The following is an 18,580-nucleotide window of genomic DNA, read 5'->3' as shown; positions in this document are numbered from 1 at the left end:
CACTGATGTTGCGTACTTGTTACTATTTTGTATGTAGGCGAGACAATGAAAGAAAAAGAAAAGCTTGCTTTGGAAGAGCTTATTTTAAAATTATTTAAATGTCCTTTGAGAGGAAACAATCCTTACTTACAATTAAATGAAGTAGCTCTAATCTGAGAATTATTAAGCCATTAATTCCATAGTTTTCATAATATAGGTATTTCTGAAGCACAGGCTTTTGCCTCCGGTTTCAGATTTTTATAAAACATTTTTAAAACTTTATTTTGAGGGGCGCCCGGGTGGCTCAGTCGGTTAAGCATCTGACTTGGGCTCAGGTCATGAGCTCACGGTTTGTGAGTTTGAGCCCCACGTCCGGGTCTGTGCTGACGGCTAGCTCAGAGCCTGGAGCCTGTTTCAGATTCTGTGTCTCCTCCCTCTCTCTCTGACCCTCCCCTGCTCACGCTGTCTGTCTTTCTCTCAGAAATGAATAAAAACATTTTTAAAAAATTAAAAATAAATAAAATTTATTTTGAGAGACAGAGAGAAAGAGTGCACAAGTGGGGGAGGGACGGAGGGAGGGAGGGAGAGAGAGAGAATCCCAAGCAGGTTCCACGCCGTCAGTGTAGAGCCTGGTGCGGGGCTTGAACTCATGAGCCATGAGATCATGACCTGAGCTGAGACCAAGAGTCAGGGGCTTAACTGACTGAACCATCCAGGTGCTCCCGCCTCCGTTTCATTGTTACATTGAGTTTGTTTTCGTTTCTCCATCACCAGGATTGGGGAGGGTTAGGGGTATGACCTGTGATTTAACTGGTGCTTCTCAAAGTATGATCCACGGACCACAGCATCAGCATCACGTGGGGACTTGTCAGAAATGCAGATTTCCAGACCCCACCTCCCATCTACTGAGGCATAAACTCCGAGGGTGGGCCCAGCAGTCTGTTTTAATAAGGCTTCGCAACGAGTCAGGCGCACATGTAGGTTTGAGAGCCGCTGCTCTCGATCAGTATTTGCAGGCTGAGCTTACATTAAAGAGCTCTTGTGGGCAATAGAAGCCATGGTTTGACCTTAGGGCACCACCTTTTTTTAATTAAAATAGGCAGACAGTATAAACAATTAAGGTGAACCATTTTATAATGTCCTGTTTCAGAATGGCACATAGAAATCATGTAGTTGTATGTAGAAATCGCAATTCAGGGGCACCAGAGTGGGTCAGCCCGTTAAGTGTCCAACTCTTGATTTCTGCCCAGGTCACAATCTCATGGTTGTGGGACTGGGCTCTGCATCAGGGTTAGTGCAAAGTGTGGAGCCTTCTTGGGATTCTCTCTCTCTCTCTCTCTCTCTCTCTCTCTCTCTGAAAAAAAAAAAAAAAGGATATTGCAATTCAGTCTATCATATAAAAATGATAAGTAGTTTTTAAAAGCTACTTTTGATCTTTGGTCAAATCTTTAAAGACTGTAAGAGTTATGTGTCCCGACATGCATCTCTCCTGCTCTCTGGGCTTGGACTTCACCTTCTACTTCTTCAGAGGCTCTGCTGGGAAGGTGGGCCATGTGGAGGCCCGTGTCGGGGAGCACGCACCTCGAGTGACCCCTCGATGCTGCTTCGGCATACAGGCCCTTCCTCTCTCCCCTCATAACTTCTTAAAGGGCCCCTTTCTTGCCACTTCTTCCAGAAGCTGGTGGGGAGTCAGATCCAAGTAGCATATGAGTGGATGAATGCAGGCTTTAGAAGACGACAGTCACAGCCACAGCCATGTACTGCGTAAGACGCCACATGGCCGGAAACTACACATGCTGACTAGAAGGAGGTATATGTTACTTGGTCCTGGGTAGGGAGAGAGGCAGAGAGAGAGAGGGGGAGACACAGAATCCGAAGCAGGCTCCAGACACTGAGCTGTCAGCACAGAGCCTGATGCAGGGCTTGAACTCACGAACTGCGAGATCATGACCTGAGCCGAAGTTGGACACTTAACCGACTGAGCCACCCAGGCGCCCCTACACAGGCTATTCAAATGCAACGATACTTGTATCTACTTTGCAGAGTTAAATTAACACACATTTATGTGTTTTAAAGAATGTGTGTGGTATGTGGTAAACAGTGAATGTTTTCTAATTTTAGTGTAATTACTACACGTAAAAGTTGACTTCTTTTCACATAGAATATTCTAAGCTTTGACATTTTTGCAGTTAATGTAGTTGAGTCCCCAAACCAATGGCAGAAGCAGTTTGCTTTTTCAAAGGTGAATTACCCACAAATACTGCCTTTTAGTAGTATATTGATGAAGCAGCTATAGAAGAGGTTAGGTCTAAGGGAGGTACTGATAGGGCCTCTTAAAGTCCTCCACAGATTTAAGATCTCTCGGTTGGAATGAATACGTGATTAGGAAGTGAATGTTAAAGAGGAGCCAGAAGATTTGAGGAAAGGCTCTTCTGGGGTAGAGGGATTGGGTATATTTGTAGGCTGCCGGGAGAGAAAATTTAACTCTGAGAGGGGAGATCCGTACTTGATGATCATTGATGGAATGTGATCACAGAGCAGGGAGAGTCAGGTGGATTGTGGACTGAGGACAGGCAGGCTTTTGAGTAGAGAAGGGATTATGAGTGCGGTGAAGGGAACCGGGCATTTGGGTTCCAGGAGAGCAAGTTTGGGAAACAAGACTGTTGTGCCCATCACACGGAAGAGGGATTACACTAGTTCTCTCTGGCACCAGGGGATAAAACTGGCACCCACGGGTAAGCGTTACAGGAAGACCAGGCCCCTCAGGACTGTGTGGGACCCAGGCAGGTGCAGAGAGTGCATGAACTCAGTCTGAAGAAATGGACTGATCAGGCTGCCCAGTTACGCACCTTCCCAGCTTGAGAAATCATGGAGCCCCAGTTTCCTCCTTGACCCGGTGTTCTCTGTGGCTCCCCCATCTAATATGACTCGTTTTGAAGAATCTTAGTGACTTTCCACAAAGACACAGAGTTAACCTTGTTACCCTCCTCTGACTTGGTTTGTACAATTTCTCTTAAGAATCATTTGCTTGGGACACCTGGGTGGCTCAGTCAGTTGAGCACCCAACTCTTGACTGCAGCTCAGGTTATGATCTGACGATATGTGGGTTCAAGCCCCGTGTTGGGCTCCGTGCTGTAGCATGGACCCTGCTTGGGAGTCTCCCTCTCCCTCCTTCTCTCTCTGCCCCTCACTCGCTTCTCTCTCTCAACATAAATAAATATATTTTTTAAAAAGTTGTTTGCTTTTTGCTGCCCCTGTTCACTCTTTCCTATTATTCCCCCTCTTTCTGTCCCTTTGCTACTTCCTCTGACTAGCATAGTGATAGAAACCGAGCAGCCTAATCAACATCATTAGAGATTAAAATTAGAAAAACTCCTGGTATTTTGCCCTTCTTTTGAATCCAAATCGTGAACCTCATCCTTACTTCTTCCCTGTTGTTGGTAGCGTTAGTGTGGACAGATTCTGTAGTCATCCCAGACCGCTCGCTCGCGGTAGGAACTCTGCTTTGAGTTAGCTCAACAATGGCAGCCCCAGATGCTATGAAGTAAAAATAACTGTGAAGACCTCTATTATCATTCAGGCTAAACTATATATGCGGGGGACTTGGATTGTGGCAAGAGTTCTGTTAACCTGAGAATGGCTTTCTCTGTCCAGTGCCTTTTCTTCTAGTGCGATGAGTACAAACTCTGTTCTTCTGGACACAGTACACAGCACCACGTGATTGTCAAGAGTAAATATTTAGTCTTTGTGGCTGGCGTCTCATGTCACAGGACAGGTATCCATGATTGACAATAAATACTAAATGACGGATCGTGTACAGGGATAATATAATGCCCACAACGAGGGGAAATACCCGTGCGAAGTTCAAATTTTGTATGTGAAAGTTGGCACCGTGCCGCTGTAAATTGCCATTTTCTTCACATTAGTCACGGTGCACAAGAAGGCTGTTTTTAAAGCAAAGAGTAATCTCTGGAATTTAGCATAAAGACTCTTGTTAGCTTCAGGCTTTTTGCATGATGTTGCTCCTTTGTGAGGAATCAACAACAACAACAAAAAACCTCCCATTGATTTTTACTTCCTCCACATCAGAGGAAGATTGAATGTTGCAGAGATTCCTTGTGCAAAACAAGAGGAAGAAATTTAGAAACTAATCAACATTTCTGCTTACTGTGTTTGTTCTAAGTTACATTATTTATGATTTTGGAATGCGTCTGTTAACTTCTTTTTGTTTTGTGTTAACTTCTCAGTGTCTCAGAGTAATATGTTCACATTATCAGGATAACAGCATCATTGAGTGCTTAATTTTGTTTGGTATCTGTGAATGTTATTCTGTTTATATTTTGTAATTTGGATAAGAATTACATACTAAAATTTTGAAATTTATAAATATGTATTTAATGGTTTTACTTATTGATAGAGTTTGGGGAAAAGATAGATGTTTATCCAGGTGCAGAAAATAAAGCATCTAATTGATTTTTGAAGTAGCAACACTGCAAAGAAACTTTTATGTTAAAATTCCCAAGAATGGAAACGTCTGAATTTTTAACTGAGTTCATAATTACATGTATACTTATAGATTTAATTCTAGTCTTAGAACAGTGACAGTTAATAAAATGCTTATTATCTATTGAACAATCAGTAGGAAAAACTGGATTATTTCCAAGTGTAGTCAAATTACCATGACTTGTAATCATAACACATGTTCTGAAGCTTTTGTGATTTTTCATTCTTCAAGTGATAAATATATTCATATCCCCCTCATGCTTAAACATGTTGATTTGGTACCAGGATAAAACTTGTGTAATGCCACTCTTTTGCCATTTAAAGTTATATTTCTATGTCTTTTTCATTTTTTTAGGATGTGTCTGTGTGCTTTAGACGGCATTGATAAGAGGGGTTAGGGAAAGAGAACAGAATAATATCCAAGGTAACTTGGCAAAGGGGCTTTATCTAATAATCCACTTGGTCAGGGTAGACAGAGTTCTGTCTTACAATGTATGAAGACAGGGCCACTTCCTATGGTATGGAGATTTTTGGATATAGTACCTAATTCCTTGGTCAGTTTTCCATGGCAGCTTATGATCTGAGATGGAATTTAAGCACAACTCCAAGAGCACAGCTTTTGGACTCAGATTGTGTTTGGACCGACTCCAGGTTTGCTGAGTAAATACGGCGAGTTGCCTGAGGCTCCCTTCACTCATCGACTATATATTGAAGCTCCCCATTTGTTGAGCATTACGCTGCTTAGTCCTCATTTAAACTTCATAATCCACCCACCTTTAAAAGAAGACTGGGAAATGGGTTTTCAAGATTAATAACCTGCCGTAGGTTGTACAGCAGGTAAGTGGCAGAAGAGGAATTGAACCCAGGTCTCTGATGCCAGATTTCAAGCTCTTACCTTCTGAGCCAGTGGTTCCCAGGTTTTCCATAATTACCTGGAAGAGTTGATGAGGCGTGCGTTGCTGGGCCTGAGAGTTTCTGATTCTCTGGGCCTCCACCAGGACCCATGAATTTGACATTTCTGACCGGTGCCCACGTGCTGATGCTGCTGGTCGTGAGGGCTATACTTTGAGAACCATGGTGGGACTCCATCCCTCTGAAGAACAGACGAGAGAGTTCTTGTGTCGTGCTGTTATCGATAATCTCTAACGTTTGGTGACTGTTTGCCATGTCCTAGACGCTATTCTCAGTTCGTTCCTTTTTCATCTCACCTGAATCTTAGGAGGCAGTTCAACTGCAGGGAGAGGTTAAGGGGTGCGTGATCACCGCTTGAAAAAGAAGGAACTGGGATAGGTGGAGGCTCCCGGTAAGGTGGCCTCATAGTGAATGAGTGGCACAGCTGGTCGCTCTCATTATGACTTCTGTCAAAAAACAGTGTCCCTGGAGCTAGGTCCAGGGCAGATTTCCTGCTGTGGGAACATTGAGAGAAAAGGAGGCGCTCTCTTCTTTTCATCCATTGGTGTTGTATGTCCTTGGAGGAGGCTACCGGAGGTGAGGCCTGGGAAGAAAGGGCCTCCCTCCTTTTCATATTGTTCTGCCAGAGTTCTGGAGGGTGTGGCTGACATAGTTCGTTATTCTGATGAATGATGCGATTCGGGAAATGAGCTAATTCCAGTTGAGCTCTGACATTGTTGATATTCACGAGCGTGGATAAGCGGGACTCCAGGCGGTTTTGTGTGTAGGAATTGTGTTGGTGGTGCCCAACCCATGATCAGGTTTGAAACCTGTACTCTGCTTAAGAGACTGCAGTTTCCTCATTCATTTTAAAGCTTGAAGAGAACGTGTAAGGCAGTTTCAAAAGGTGACATCACATCGATACATAAATACCTTGTGCATTTGCTTTCATTAAAACTTGTGTTGAGTGACGGTTATGTAGAAGATACTTACAAAAATAAACTTGTCCCTCCTATCAAGAACAACTCATAGCAGACCTCACAACCAAGGAAGTATTCAGTTAATGTACGTAAGAGCATCGAACTCTGAAGTTAGTGTAGCCTGGTGCGTATCTCGTCTGGAGTTACTGCTGTCATGATTCCCATGATGCCAGTGTTTGAATCCTGGGACAAAATCCTCTTTGTAATGAGATAGCCATTTAGCGGTACAGATAGAGCCTCGGGCCCACACAGGTGTCCTTCCTGTCAGCTTGGACTGCTCGCTGATTTAAAATGGCCTTATTGGAGGGCATTTGGGTGGCTCCGTCTATTCAGTGTCCAACTCTTCATTTCGGCTCAGGTCATGATCTCATGGTCGCCCTGGGCATGGAGCCTGCGTAAGGTTCGCTCTCTCCCTCCCCCTCTGCCCTCCCCTGCTCGCTTGCGGTACACGTATGCACGCGCTCTCTTTTTCTCAAAATAAAATAAAAGAACATGTCCTTATTTATTTATTGTATGGATTTATCCTCCAGTCTTAAGCTGTGAACTTTGAAAAGGATGTTATGACTTACTGCTACTTTTTTGGATGTTCATCTCTGTGTTTTACCCTTGTTTTTTTCCTTTAAGATTTCAGACACAGCAGTGGAAGTTCTAGACACGATCAAGAACAGGGAAACGCAGCCTAGACACGTCTTCACCTGTGGTGAGGGTCTGAATGTTGACAAACGTGGTTTGACGGAGAGAATCACCTGTGCATTTATTCTGGTTTGTTGTAGGTTAACGAAGCCCTTGTCGTTTGCCGATTGTGTTGGGGATGAACTTCCGTGGGGCTGGGAAGCAGGGTTTGACCCACAGATTGGTGTCTACTACATCGATCACGTCAACAGTAAGTTTTCCACTTTGGTAAAAGCAACCATAGCCGAAAAGTGATCCCCCCACAAATCTAGAATCATGCGAAAGCATCAGCATGCTTCAAAGTGAATTTCTTTATTGCAAACCCCACTTTGTCAGCGACTAATATTAATGTAAATGCCTGTTTTGGAATCTGGGACATGAATAGAATTGGGCTTATGGGGTCGGAGACAGAGAAGTGAATCTGTCTGTCCGTGCATGTGTCTCCCGGACAGGAGGTGAGTTTCGAGAGGCCTGCGGAGGCCCTGAGCTGTTGGCCTCCTCGGCCCATGACTGCCGCTCCTTGGGTTGTGTTTCTTCCTCTTCTTGTCCTCGCCGCAGACAGAGTTGGACACGCGTACAGCCCAGCACGAACATCATTTTAAGACACATACTTGGAGTATTTTTTATGTGTCCGTGTGTGTGTTTATGTTTGGCTCTCCGTCCACCCCTTTAAAAAATTTATTCAGATGAACACGTGATATACCCACTGATGCTCATTTTGCTTATTTGACTTAAAAACTAATCCTTTAAATTTTATGGATTTTGAGTAATACATAATGGTTTATACTCTGTTATCTTATTTCTCGTAGGTCTGTTACACTAAAGATTTATATAATATAGTACTCTTTTTAAAAATATCTTTAGGAATAATATCTTTAGGAATAACTTACATAGAAAAGTATCTGGAGTGCCTGGGTGGCTCAGTCATTAAGTGTCCAACTCTAGATTTCGGCTCAGGTCATGATCTCTCGGTTCCTGAGTTTGAGCCCTGCATCGGTCTCTGCGCTGATAGCGTGGAGCCTGCTTGGGATTCTCTCTCCTACCCCCCCGCCCCTCCCCCACTCCCTCTCAAAAATAGAAATAAAAACTTAAGAAAAGTATCTTATTCGATTCTTGATTACCTCCCCTATATAAGTGTGCGATGAAGTTTTTGAGAGGCACAAAAAGCCCATATTAATAACAGTTATCTCTTAGAAGCCTATGTATGCTAAATAAAATACGCTTATGGCACTTCTATCAGATTTGAGAAAACATCCTGGCGCAGATTTCCTGTCAGGATCTTCCTCTTTCTGTGCAAATACTTCCCAGGGTAACCGGGAAGGGTTCCAGAACCGATGGAACTGCTCTGCTCATGCCTGATGCGTGCAGAGGCTGAAGGTGGGGGGGTGTGCCCAGCTGGGGGAGAAGGCCCTGTCCCCCCCAGTTCCGGAGATCTGGTGGGAGGCTCCAGTGCAAGGGTGGTTGGGATACAGTTCACACCACGAGGAGGGGCTGTGCCAAGAGACCACGGAGACCACCGAGAACGGCTGCCTCTAGCCCGGGGGCCGCCGAGCAGCCAGGGGAGAGGGCGGGTGGGAGGTGCGGTGCGGTGATTGTTACCCCGCGCTGGGCCTGCAGGCAGCTCGGAGTCACCGCGTCCTGTTGCGGAAGAGGTCTGAGGGCTGGAAAAGGGTCTTGACCCTCACAGGCGGATGGGATGGAGGGATTGAGAGGAGCGGGACACGGGAGAGTGAAGTCAGGCTTTCAGTGAACACAGGCAGCGGGTGATCTGGTGCACACAGTTTGGGAACCAGCTTTCACGCACACATTAGTTCAACATAACTGCAAGTGATCGTTTCTGTAGGTTTTACCGCTGTTTCTTTTCTTTGTAATTAGAAAAAATGTGACGTTTGTATAGAAAGATATTTCCCTGAAAGTTTCTACAAATTCCATGAAGAAATCATAATTTTGGGTTTTAAAGTTAGCTTTCATTTTTGTATTTTTTAGTAAACCTTTCTTTTTTAAAAATGTTTATTTATTTTGAGAGAGAGAGAGAGAGAGAGAGAGAGACAGAAAGGGAGGGAGGGAGGGAGGGAGAGAGAGAATCCCAGGCAGGCTACACGCTCAGCACAGAGCCTGATGTGGGGCTTAATTTCACAACTGTGAGATCATCACCTGAGCTGAAATTAGGAGTCAGACTCTTAACTGACTTGAACCACCCAGCTACCCCAAACCTTTCTTCATTTTATTATTTTATGTGGGTTTTATTTCCTATCAGTGATTGGTATCTAATTATTTTAATGTTTTTTTAAGATTTTATTTTTTTAAGTCATCTCCACACCCAACGTGAGGCTCAAACTCACAACCTGAGATCAAGAGTCGCACGCTCCACCAAACGAGCCAGCCAGTCGCCCCCAAATATTTTAATGTTATGATGGAAGCAACTACTTTTGGTAAAATTCAGACAAATAAACAGCTGTCTCTCCCCACCCCGCTCACTGATACTCAGAACCGTCTTTCAGCCCAAACCCCTCGCCAGCTGTGGTCCCCGTTCCCCCCTTCTCTGTGAAGCTTACTGAAAGCCACAGCCTGCGTGAACGGTACTTCGGCCGTCGTTCTCCATCGTGTCACACAAACTGCCCTAGCTGAGCTCACCTGAGACCCCCACACACGGTCCGATCCAGACAACACTGCGGTCTCGTCTTCCTTCATCCGACAGAGTCCCTTGTCACTGTGGGTTATTTTCCTCTTGCTCTTTACTCCTTTGGATTTCATAATACCTTCTATTGGAATTTATCATTATTTTTTTTTAACATACAGGGCTGCTCTTGCCCCGTTTCCCTTGTCTGTCTCTCGTCCCCTGTCCCTGGTCTGAGGGTCTCTGTGCTTGTCTTCCGTGTGCAGCCTGCAGGCCCCCTCGGGGGAGGCCCTCAGTTACTCCCTGAGGTGACGGCTGTCAGGTTTGTCTCTTCAGGCTTGGCCAGGGTTCCAGATGTATGCATTTGATTCCTTGCTCCTCGGCCCTTTCCCATGTGTCCCCACAGGCCTCCGCTTGCACCTTCGACTCTTGCACCCACCCCCTGCATTGAAGGACACTGCCCCTGTGCTGTGAGCTTCTTTGCAAGTGTTGCCTCGAGTCTGGAGCACTCTCTGCCCAGCCGCTCGACTCTCCCTTTAGGCCACATCCTTCTGGGGCCCCTCTGCCCAGGCCTCACTGCCTCCCACAGGCCTCCTCTGGCACCCAGCCCTCCACCGCGCAGGGCTCCGCCCCCACTCTGAGCTGGTGCCCTGGCCAGGTATTTCTGTAGTGCCAGGTACTTAGGGCTCTTCAAAGAGCATGTGTCAGACTGCATTTAACTTATTTATTTGTTTTCCTCACTAAATTGTGAGCATCTTGTGGATAGCGAGTGCATCTTCATTTCTTTATCCTTGGGGTGCCTAGTATAATGGTACACACTTAAATGCTGGAAGGATGGAAGAGCTCTCTTGTTTAACTCACACACTGAAAGTTTTCTATTCATTTTTGAAGAAACTAAAGTTCTTCCAAGTATGAATTATGCTTCAGAGAGCACCACTGTGCATATTCAAAAGCTTGATTATTACACTATAGGTTTTTAAGTTTACCATTTTGCTTTAGTGCAGTAATGGTATCCCTGTGGCCTGATGCACCTACTTTGTCTCAAAGTGCCCAAATTACCCACAGCAAGTATTTTCTCACTAAAAAGGATCCGCTCCATTATCTCATTAATCTTAAAGACATCCCTGTGAAGTAGTTTAGGGAACAAATGGTGTTATCTTCTCCTCACAGCTGGTTCACACATATGGTGTGTCTTGACATTATATCGTTTCAGCATTATTTTCTCTTTATTTAAAAAAAATGAAATAAAGATTGTGTGGCTGTTTAATACTGTTTCTGTGTGTGACACTATTAAATATCTAGAAGTAAAAGATTTGACCTTGACAATAGTATTTTAGGCCTTACGTGTTTCATGATAGAATCCACCTTTTCATGGGTCTGTGTGACGTGGGGGTTAGAGATATTGGTGGGGGGTATTGGTAACCAACAAAAAGGTCATTATGAAGTATTGTTTATGAGGTTTTGATAGTATCACTGTAAGCAGAAATAAATAACTTTTTGGTAGCCTTAGAGTTGTACATAGGTGTTTTTGTCTTTTGGTAATGGAGGTCTCATTTGCCTAAAAGAAAATACATAGCTTTTAAGTGTACATCTCAGTGACTTGTGGCAAGTCTATAAATCTTTTGTAACTGCCTCTCCAGTCAGGATGCAGATCACCCTAGTAAGTTCTTTCCTGTCCCTTCCAATCACTCCCCCCTCCCCCCCCACTGCTACGAATTGTTCTGATTTCTATCAGCATGGGTTAGTTTTGCATATTCTAGAACTTCATATAAACTGAGTACATCTGATTTGGTGAACGGACTCTTTCACTCAGCATATTTGAAGGAATAGGATACTGCCGGCGTACGGTATCGTGGGCGAATATTCGCAGTACCACTGACAAAGAACCCAGATCCAGGCCCCACACAGAACTCCTGGAGATCCACTCTAAGGAGCAAACAACCCAATTTAAAAAGGGCCACCCAACCTGGACACTCTCTCAAGTCTCCCCTCTGCCCCATGCCCTCCGGCTCCCGTGGAGCCTCTCGTCCGGGCATGCCAGCAGGTGTGCTGTGGCTGTGGCCTGGCCACTCACCACTGGCTGCTCCTCAGGACCGCGTGTGTCTCAGGACAGAGCGGTGAGGAGCCGAGCCGGTGGGCCACGCCACCACCACCACCACCACCACCACCACCACCACTGATGGCCGCCACAGGATTCAGCCCATTTCCTGGGCTTCTTCCAGATGGTCATGGGCACCCCGACTCCCTTCCGGGCCTTGGGCAAGACAGAGCGGGTTTGGTCTGTTCTCCTTCGTGGTCGCTAGGGCTTGGGAAGCAGCAGAGGTGAAGGGTGTATAAAACCACAAGACAGGACTTGCTGCTGAGTGTTCCAGTTTCCTTCCACAGTCCCTGCTCGTGGTCACTGGGCCGGGTCGTCCTTTGATTGTTTTCTGTCCATTGTTGGTGTTGTTCTTGCTGTCCGGTTTTGCTGTCCTCGGTTTTTGATTGTAATCGGTAGGAGAGATGGGACGGGGTGTGTTTACCCCGTGTCACCGGAACCAAACTCCTCTGAATCAGTTTCGAAGCAACACATGTGTTTAAATTTGATGAAAATTCCTCAAGTGTTTGTGATATTTTATATGGAGCTGTTTCCTTTAGAAGAAGGGAAATAAATTTGGGACCCTCCTATTTCATCTCTGCCTTATTTTATCCTTTATATTTTCCTGGGAGGGTAAACTGTTAGGCGATTTTGTAAAGAAACATTTTAGATACTTAAAATATGTGAGTGAAACATATTATGGTGGTAGCGATACTTGCTTTTGATGAGAGTAACTAACAGTTGTTAGTATCACTAACATGTAATAATCTATATAGTTCACTTCCGGGATCTATTGTCCGGCACAGTGGTCCTGTCCTTCCACCCTGACGTAGCGTTGGCGTAGATGACCGTGTCTTTCCTCCGGAGCCTGTAGCCTGCCTTTCTGCATCTGCTCCCTCTCTCTCCCCTCATTTGCCGCGTACTGAGGGTCCCTGTAGCCCGTCACTCCCCGAAGATGTGACCTGACCCCCACCCCCTGGTGTGCTGTCCTTTATCCACAGGACCATTGTTCTCCGCCCTCACCGCACAAACGACTCCTCTGCCCTTGTTTCTGCCTTTGAGGGTCCCAATGGTTTGTCAGACATTTTATTCATAAGACACTGCCACCTGTTTTGCCATTGAAACTTGAAAATGAACAAGTTCAAAATGGGATTCTTTTGTTTTCCCTTGGACTTTATTAGTTTTTGATACATTATAGTCCTCATGATTTCTAAATTGAAAAATGTAGAAGCATTTTGTCAGTTTACACAATTTTTATGTATAATATGATATCAAATTTGCTCCTTTAACCTCTTCTCCACTGTCATTTTTCTAATCCAGACCCTCATTACCTCTGCCTTTCCTTTCTTTCTCTCGTTTTTAAAATTTTTTAATAAAAGTAATGCGCGTGCAGAGGAGAAAAGTAGAAAATATGGGTAAATCGAAGGAAGAAAAATAGCATCCGTATTCACACAACCCAAAAAGAACGAAGTATTCTAAATCTCTTCGTGTGTATCCTGCCAGACTTCTTTGTTATTAACACAGACACACCGAGGTTTAAATATGTTTTATACCACAAGTGGGTTTATTATGCATATGGTTTTGTAAACTTTTTTCACTTAACATATTTCCCTTTATAAAAACACTTTCTGCACAATCATTCCGACTCTCTTGTCGAATTAGTGCTGAGGTCTGTAGATACAGTAGAAGCTCACATTCCTGTCAGATGCTCTTTCTCAGATACAGCTGGGATCCTTTCACGGCCTTGCTCAGAACCTTTGTTGGTACCGCATCGCTTAACAAATTGTGTTTCATACATATGAACCTGGTATTCAAGAAACCACCGGCTAGTCCCTCTTGGAGTGTGGGGGAAGAGAGGAGAAAATATAGCAGCATGTGGAAAGAACCGCCGCCGGGTGAGCAGAACGAAGGAGAGCGCGTCAAGGTGCCCTGTGTGGGCCATTCTACACGGCTCAGCTGTGGCTGCTGGAGGCAGTGCTTTGAGCTGATACCCAAAGAGTGACTGAGTGAACTGGGCCTGGGGAACAGGGAGCTGGGATAGGGGTTGGGGGCTGGGAGACGGATACCCTCCTGGAAGAAGAGAGACGAGTTAAAGCCTAAGGCCTAGAGAGGCCACAGAAAGCAGGGTGTGATGAAAGAAAGAAATTCAGAGTGGCCGAAGGCAGGTGTGTGTCTTTGTGGGGACCTGGGGGGTGACTGGAAAAGTCAACAGGGGTCAAGGCCCGAGGGCCATAGTCTGGAACCTTTCGAAGCCCTGTTCCCTCACTGCCTGTTGCTTGGAACCTTCTTTTTCAGCCAGAGAGAACCCTGTGTCTTTAAACAGCCACGGCCCTGCGTTCTCCTGTCAGGGCTTTTATTACTTTTTACTGGACAAGCTAGGGGTGTTTGTGTGTGTGTGTGTGTGTGTGTGTGTGTGTGTGTGTGTGTGTGTGTTTAATTCATGTGTCGACATTTTTCTCTGCTTTGTAAGTTCCTTGGAAGGAGGGACTCATGGCTGGGCATCTTGTTTCCTCTGTTTTACGCAGTAGGTGGTCGGCACTTGTCTGCTGAAATAACAATAGATAATAAACATCGCAGATATTTTCTAGAAAGGAAGATACGGAAAGTTACTCATGTTTGTTTCATCCATTCTTCCCGAGCATGACAGAAAGAACAGAAATAGGCATGACAGACAGAGATCCTCTTCCTTTCAAGAGTCTAATGTGACACTCTGGTAACTTCCAGCATGTTCTCTGTCTCCACATCTACGTGACGTTTTACAGACATCCTGCCAATTATACTGCATTCTAACCCAGTGATTTCCCAGGGTCATCCACATTTTTATAATACACTTTTCCAGTATTTACATTTAATAAAAATTCTTCGCAGTCCATTCAGCAAATATAACCAATGGAGATGAAGCACAGTCCCGCTTTATGAAGCCTTCCTCTGAGGCGCCTTTGGGAAGCCTCTGTCGTAGCTCCTGTTTGAACGGCCCAGCATTTCAGAAACATAAACACTCCCGCGGGGACTCTAGTAGCACATAGATGCCACTGAAGGCAGCCTGCTGGAGTGCTGCTGCTGATCTACCCAGATGCCTGCTCATCCTTGATTATTATTATTATTATCATTGTACTTTATCCACTTAAATGTCAGTCAGTGTTACTTTCAATGGTTTGTGGCAGTTTAGCCGCTGACAGGTATTTTATTGAAAGTATGCCAGTTCCCCAGTATGTGGGGGAACTATGATTAGACGAAACCTCTGAAGATACTGAGAGAGAACTCAGAGTACATATCTTATTGTAACTATTACAACTTATAAATATTTCAAGTTTTTCACTTGTAGTTTGAATTTGTATTAATCCCTTTAGTTGTCTGGTTTCTTAGTTGTGTGTCTCGCTAGGACGCAACACCCCCAAACCGGTGGCTCACAATACTTACCACCCCATGGTTCCTGTGGGTGCTGAGAGCCAGGCAAGGCTTAGCGGCGTCCTCTGACTCACGGCCTCACAGGCTGGCTGTCTGTCCTCAGGGTGTTAGCCAGGCATGCCGGGAAGATTCCGCCTCCATGCTCACTCACGTGGTCGTTGGCAGGATTCAGTTCCTTGTTGGCTGTGGGCCAGCAGCCCCACATATTACTGCCACCTGGGTCTCCCCATAGCGCAGCTTACAACATGGTGGTGGTTTGCTTCATCACAGCAGGAAAGCCAAGAAGAGCAGGGAGCAGGGCGGCGGGGGGGCGGGGGGGCGGTACATACAAGGGGGTGTGCACAGCCTCTTGTAATCTGGTCTCAAGTGACATCCCCTCACTTAGTCTCTGTCGTACTCATCAGAAGCAGATTACCAAGGTTTAGCCTGTATTCAAGGAGCAAGAATAAGAGGAGGTGAGGATTCTTGCAGGTCATCCACAGTTAGGAAAACTGTTCTAAGACCATAAATTTCCATTCCTTAGTGGGTGAGTTCTGTACTTTGAGTCAGATTGCATTTATGTGTTGGAAACGAGTATAAACACTACATGCTTGGAGAGCTGGAGACCTGACTTATAATGAGTATCTTAAATCGAGAAGTGTAGGCTCTTCTTAGCTGATAGCAGCTGCCCCTTCTCCTTGTTCTCCAGATGAGGCTGCCCCACCGTGCCGATGACCTTGAGGACTGGTCATCAGGGGCTGTCCAAGGACTGGTCCCTCCTGCATCTCTTTGGACATTGACTCCAGCATATTTTTTTCTCATAATTACATGAAATATGCCTCCTTTGCGTGTTGAAATATTTACATCGTTAAGAATCAGAGTTGAATGGACACCTGGGTGGCTCAATCGGTTAAGCATCCGACTCTTGGATTCGACTCAGGTCATGATCTCATGGTTCGTGAGTTCAAGCCCCGCCTTGGGCTCTGTGCTGGCAGTGCAGAGGCTGCTTGGGATTCTCACTCTCTCCTGTCTCTGCCCCTCTCCTGCTTACGCTCCCCCCTCTCTCTCACACACTCTCTCTCTCTCAAAATAAATAAAAAAATAAAATCTTAAAGAAAAATGAGAGTTGAAAACACTACTTTAGTGGAAGCTCAGCTTCTGGTACCAGTGATTGTGAAGTGAAGGTTCTAGGCCTGGGTTAGTGGTGCAGTGTGTCTGGCTCACTCTGGCCATTTTGTAAGTCACCCAGGGCCTCTCTAAGCCCTAAGGGGACCCAGGCTTCATAGCCTGAACCACTCCAGCCTAGTGTTATCCCTTATCCCCAGACACCAGGTTAGTTAGACATTTCCAGAACCAGCCTGGCCCTCAGAGGTCCTTGTGGCCCACGTCACATCCCCTCGTACCGTTGTCTGGGTTTGACTGACTGCAGCCTCCAGGGCCAACCAGTGATGCTGGGTGGGGAACCGTAAGATTGAGCTTCACATGCAAAACATTTTAAACAGCACATGTCACGGAACATTTCAGCAAATCGACAAGTTAATTTTCCTGTCCTAATTGGTCAGGAACAGGTTCTCACATTCATGCAGTGGCAGGACCCACATGACCCCCCTGTTTTGGCAGTGGCTGATTTACTTCAGAGAGGTGACTGCATGTCAGCACACGGAGGCTGGTGCCATCGAACGAAGTTGTACCACAGTCGTCCCACCCCACCCCCCATGCTTGCAGGCCACAGTGGGAAGCACATGGGCCGGTCAGGAGGCAGGAGGGGCGGAGGAGAAGGCGCTGGCCAGAGCCTTCCGTGCGGTTCCTTCGGGGAGGAATGGGCAAGGCAGGAAGGGCAAGTTCGAGCAAGCTCGGGGTTGGGTAGTTTGGATAGTTTCATGGGGAAGGCAGCATGTGGCCATTGCAGAGGGGCTCATTGGAGTCCTGTGGAACTTTGAAACCCCTCTGCCCGGGCTCTACCCACAGAAACGCTAGGGGCTGGGATGTTTCTGTAAGAGCTCCCTGGGTGATTCTAGTACCCAAACCTGCATAACCAGGAACCGGCCCTTGAGTGCTCTTCACCCAGAACCAGGGTTTGGTTTGGTTTTTTGGTTTCTGTGTTGGGTTTGTTTTTAAATTTCCAGCCTGCTGTGGAATGACTGATATTCTTGTAAAATACAATGAAAATGCATTTCTTGAAAAATAGAGAAAAAGTATAAAATGCGAGCCCCTATAGTGTCAGAGTCATCAATATCTAGTGACTATATAAAATCCCTATGAAGATTTCACCCATGATTTCTCCACTTTCTGCAGTGCACACGTGACCGGGTTCGTGGACCCGTGAGGTCTGCCAGTGGAGACTGAGTAGCGCTGAGGTAGAGAGCAGCATGGCCGGAGTGCCCCGGATTAAGTAAACGGAAGCATGCGCCATGGGAAGTAGGTTAGGCTCAGATCACAGAGGGCCTTGGAGGCTGGCATAAATAGCTTGGCTTTTATTCTGAAGGTTTTAGGGAGCCAGAGGATTCTTTTTTTTTTTTTTTTTTAATGTTTTATTTATTTCTAGGAGAGAGAGAGACAGCGTGAGCAGGGGAGGGTCAGAGAGAGAGGGAGTCACAGACTGAAACAGGCTCCAGGCTCTGAGCTGGCAGTCAGCACAGAGCCCGACGCGGGGCCGGAACCCACGAACCGCGAGATCATGACCTAAGTGAAAGTCGGACGCTTAACCGACTAAGCCACCCAGGCGCCCCGGGAGCCAGAGGATTCTTGAGAGGAATGGCGGGACCCCCAGCTAAGGAAGCTGACTTTGGCAACTGTGTGCATGATGGAGTCACAGTGAGGATAAACCGTTAACAACCATCTGAAAGGGAGTGGACCATGGGGAGCGACTGGGATAAATAAAACTTGTACCAGATTTCTAGAGAAGTCACTTCACAAATACTAACGCACTGCTTAGAGGATATAAGAATTAAAGCGAAATTAAGCTAGCAGCTTTTTTTTTTAAAGCTTAACGAATCAGAAAAATCATTAAATTCTAAACAATAGCCCACCTGATGTCTTTTCAGAAACCACCCAGATTGAAGACCCACGGAAGCAGTGGAGGGGGGAGCAGGAGAAGATGCTGAAGGACTACCTCTCGGTGGCCCAGGACGCCCTCAGGACACAGAAGGAGCTGTACCACGTGAAGGAGCAAAGGCTGGCTTTGGCCCTCGATGAATATGTACGATTAAATGATGCCTATAAGGAAAAGTCAAGTTCTCACACAAGCTGTAAGTACAGGGTGGCGGTTCGGACTGTGGGAGCGGGGACCACAGTGGAGCTAGGAGAAGGCCACCTGCGTTTCACCAGAGTTTCATAGTGAGGCCTGTGCCTTCCTCGGCAGAGTCTCCTGACGCAAGGAGAGAGGCGAGGGCACCCCACGGGCTTCTCAGTGGCCACCTCCCCTCCGTCCAGGCAGAACCCCTCCCTCGTGTGCGGGTGATCGCTCCCTGGCGG

At 46.1% G+C, this 18,580-nt stretch overlaps 1 protein-coding gene across 1 annotated transcript in view; it reads left to right on the top strand.

Moving 5' to 3' along the window:
* The window catches only part of WWC2 (WW and C2 domain containing 2), a 202,420-nt gene that overhangs the window by 90,082 nt on the left and 93,758 nt on the right, over window positions 1-18,580 (top strand). The window contains exons 2-3 of the mRNA XM_039250692.1: window positions 7,127-7,236; window positions 18,151-18,354. Coding sequence (XP_039106623.1) covers window positions 7,127-7,236; window positions 18,151-18,354 — 314 coding nt within the window. The remainder of the gene's footprint in view (window positions 1-7,126; window positions 7,237-18,150; window positions 18,355-18,580) is intronic.

The sequence above is a fragment of the Hyaena hyaena genome, unplaced genomic scaffold, assembly GCF_003009895.1.
Source record: "Hyaena hyaena isolate Hyena2069 unplaced genomic scaffold, ASM300989v1 scaffold_377, whole genome shotgun sequence".
NCBI classification, from domain to species: domain Eukaryota; kingdom Metazoa; phylum Chordata; class Mammalia; order Carnivora; family Hyaenidae; genus Hyaena; species Hyaena hyaena.
Note: the sequence above shows the minus strand (reverse complement) of the source record. Positions and strands in the feature narration are given on the sequence as shown.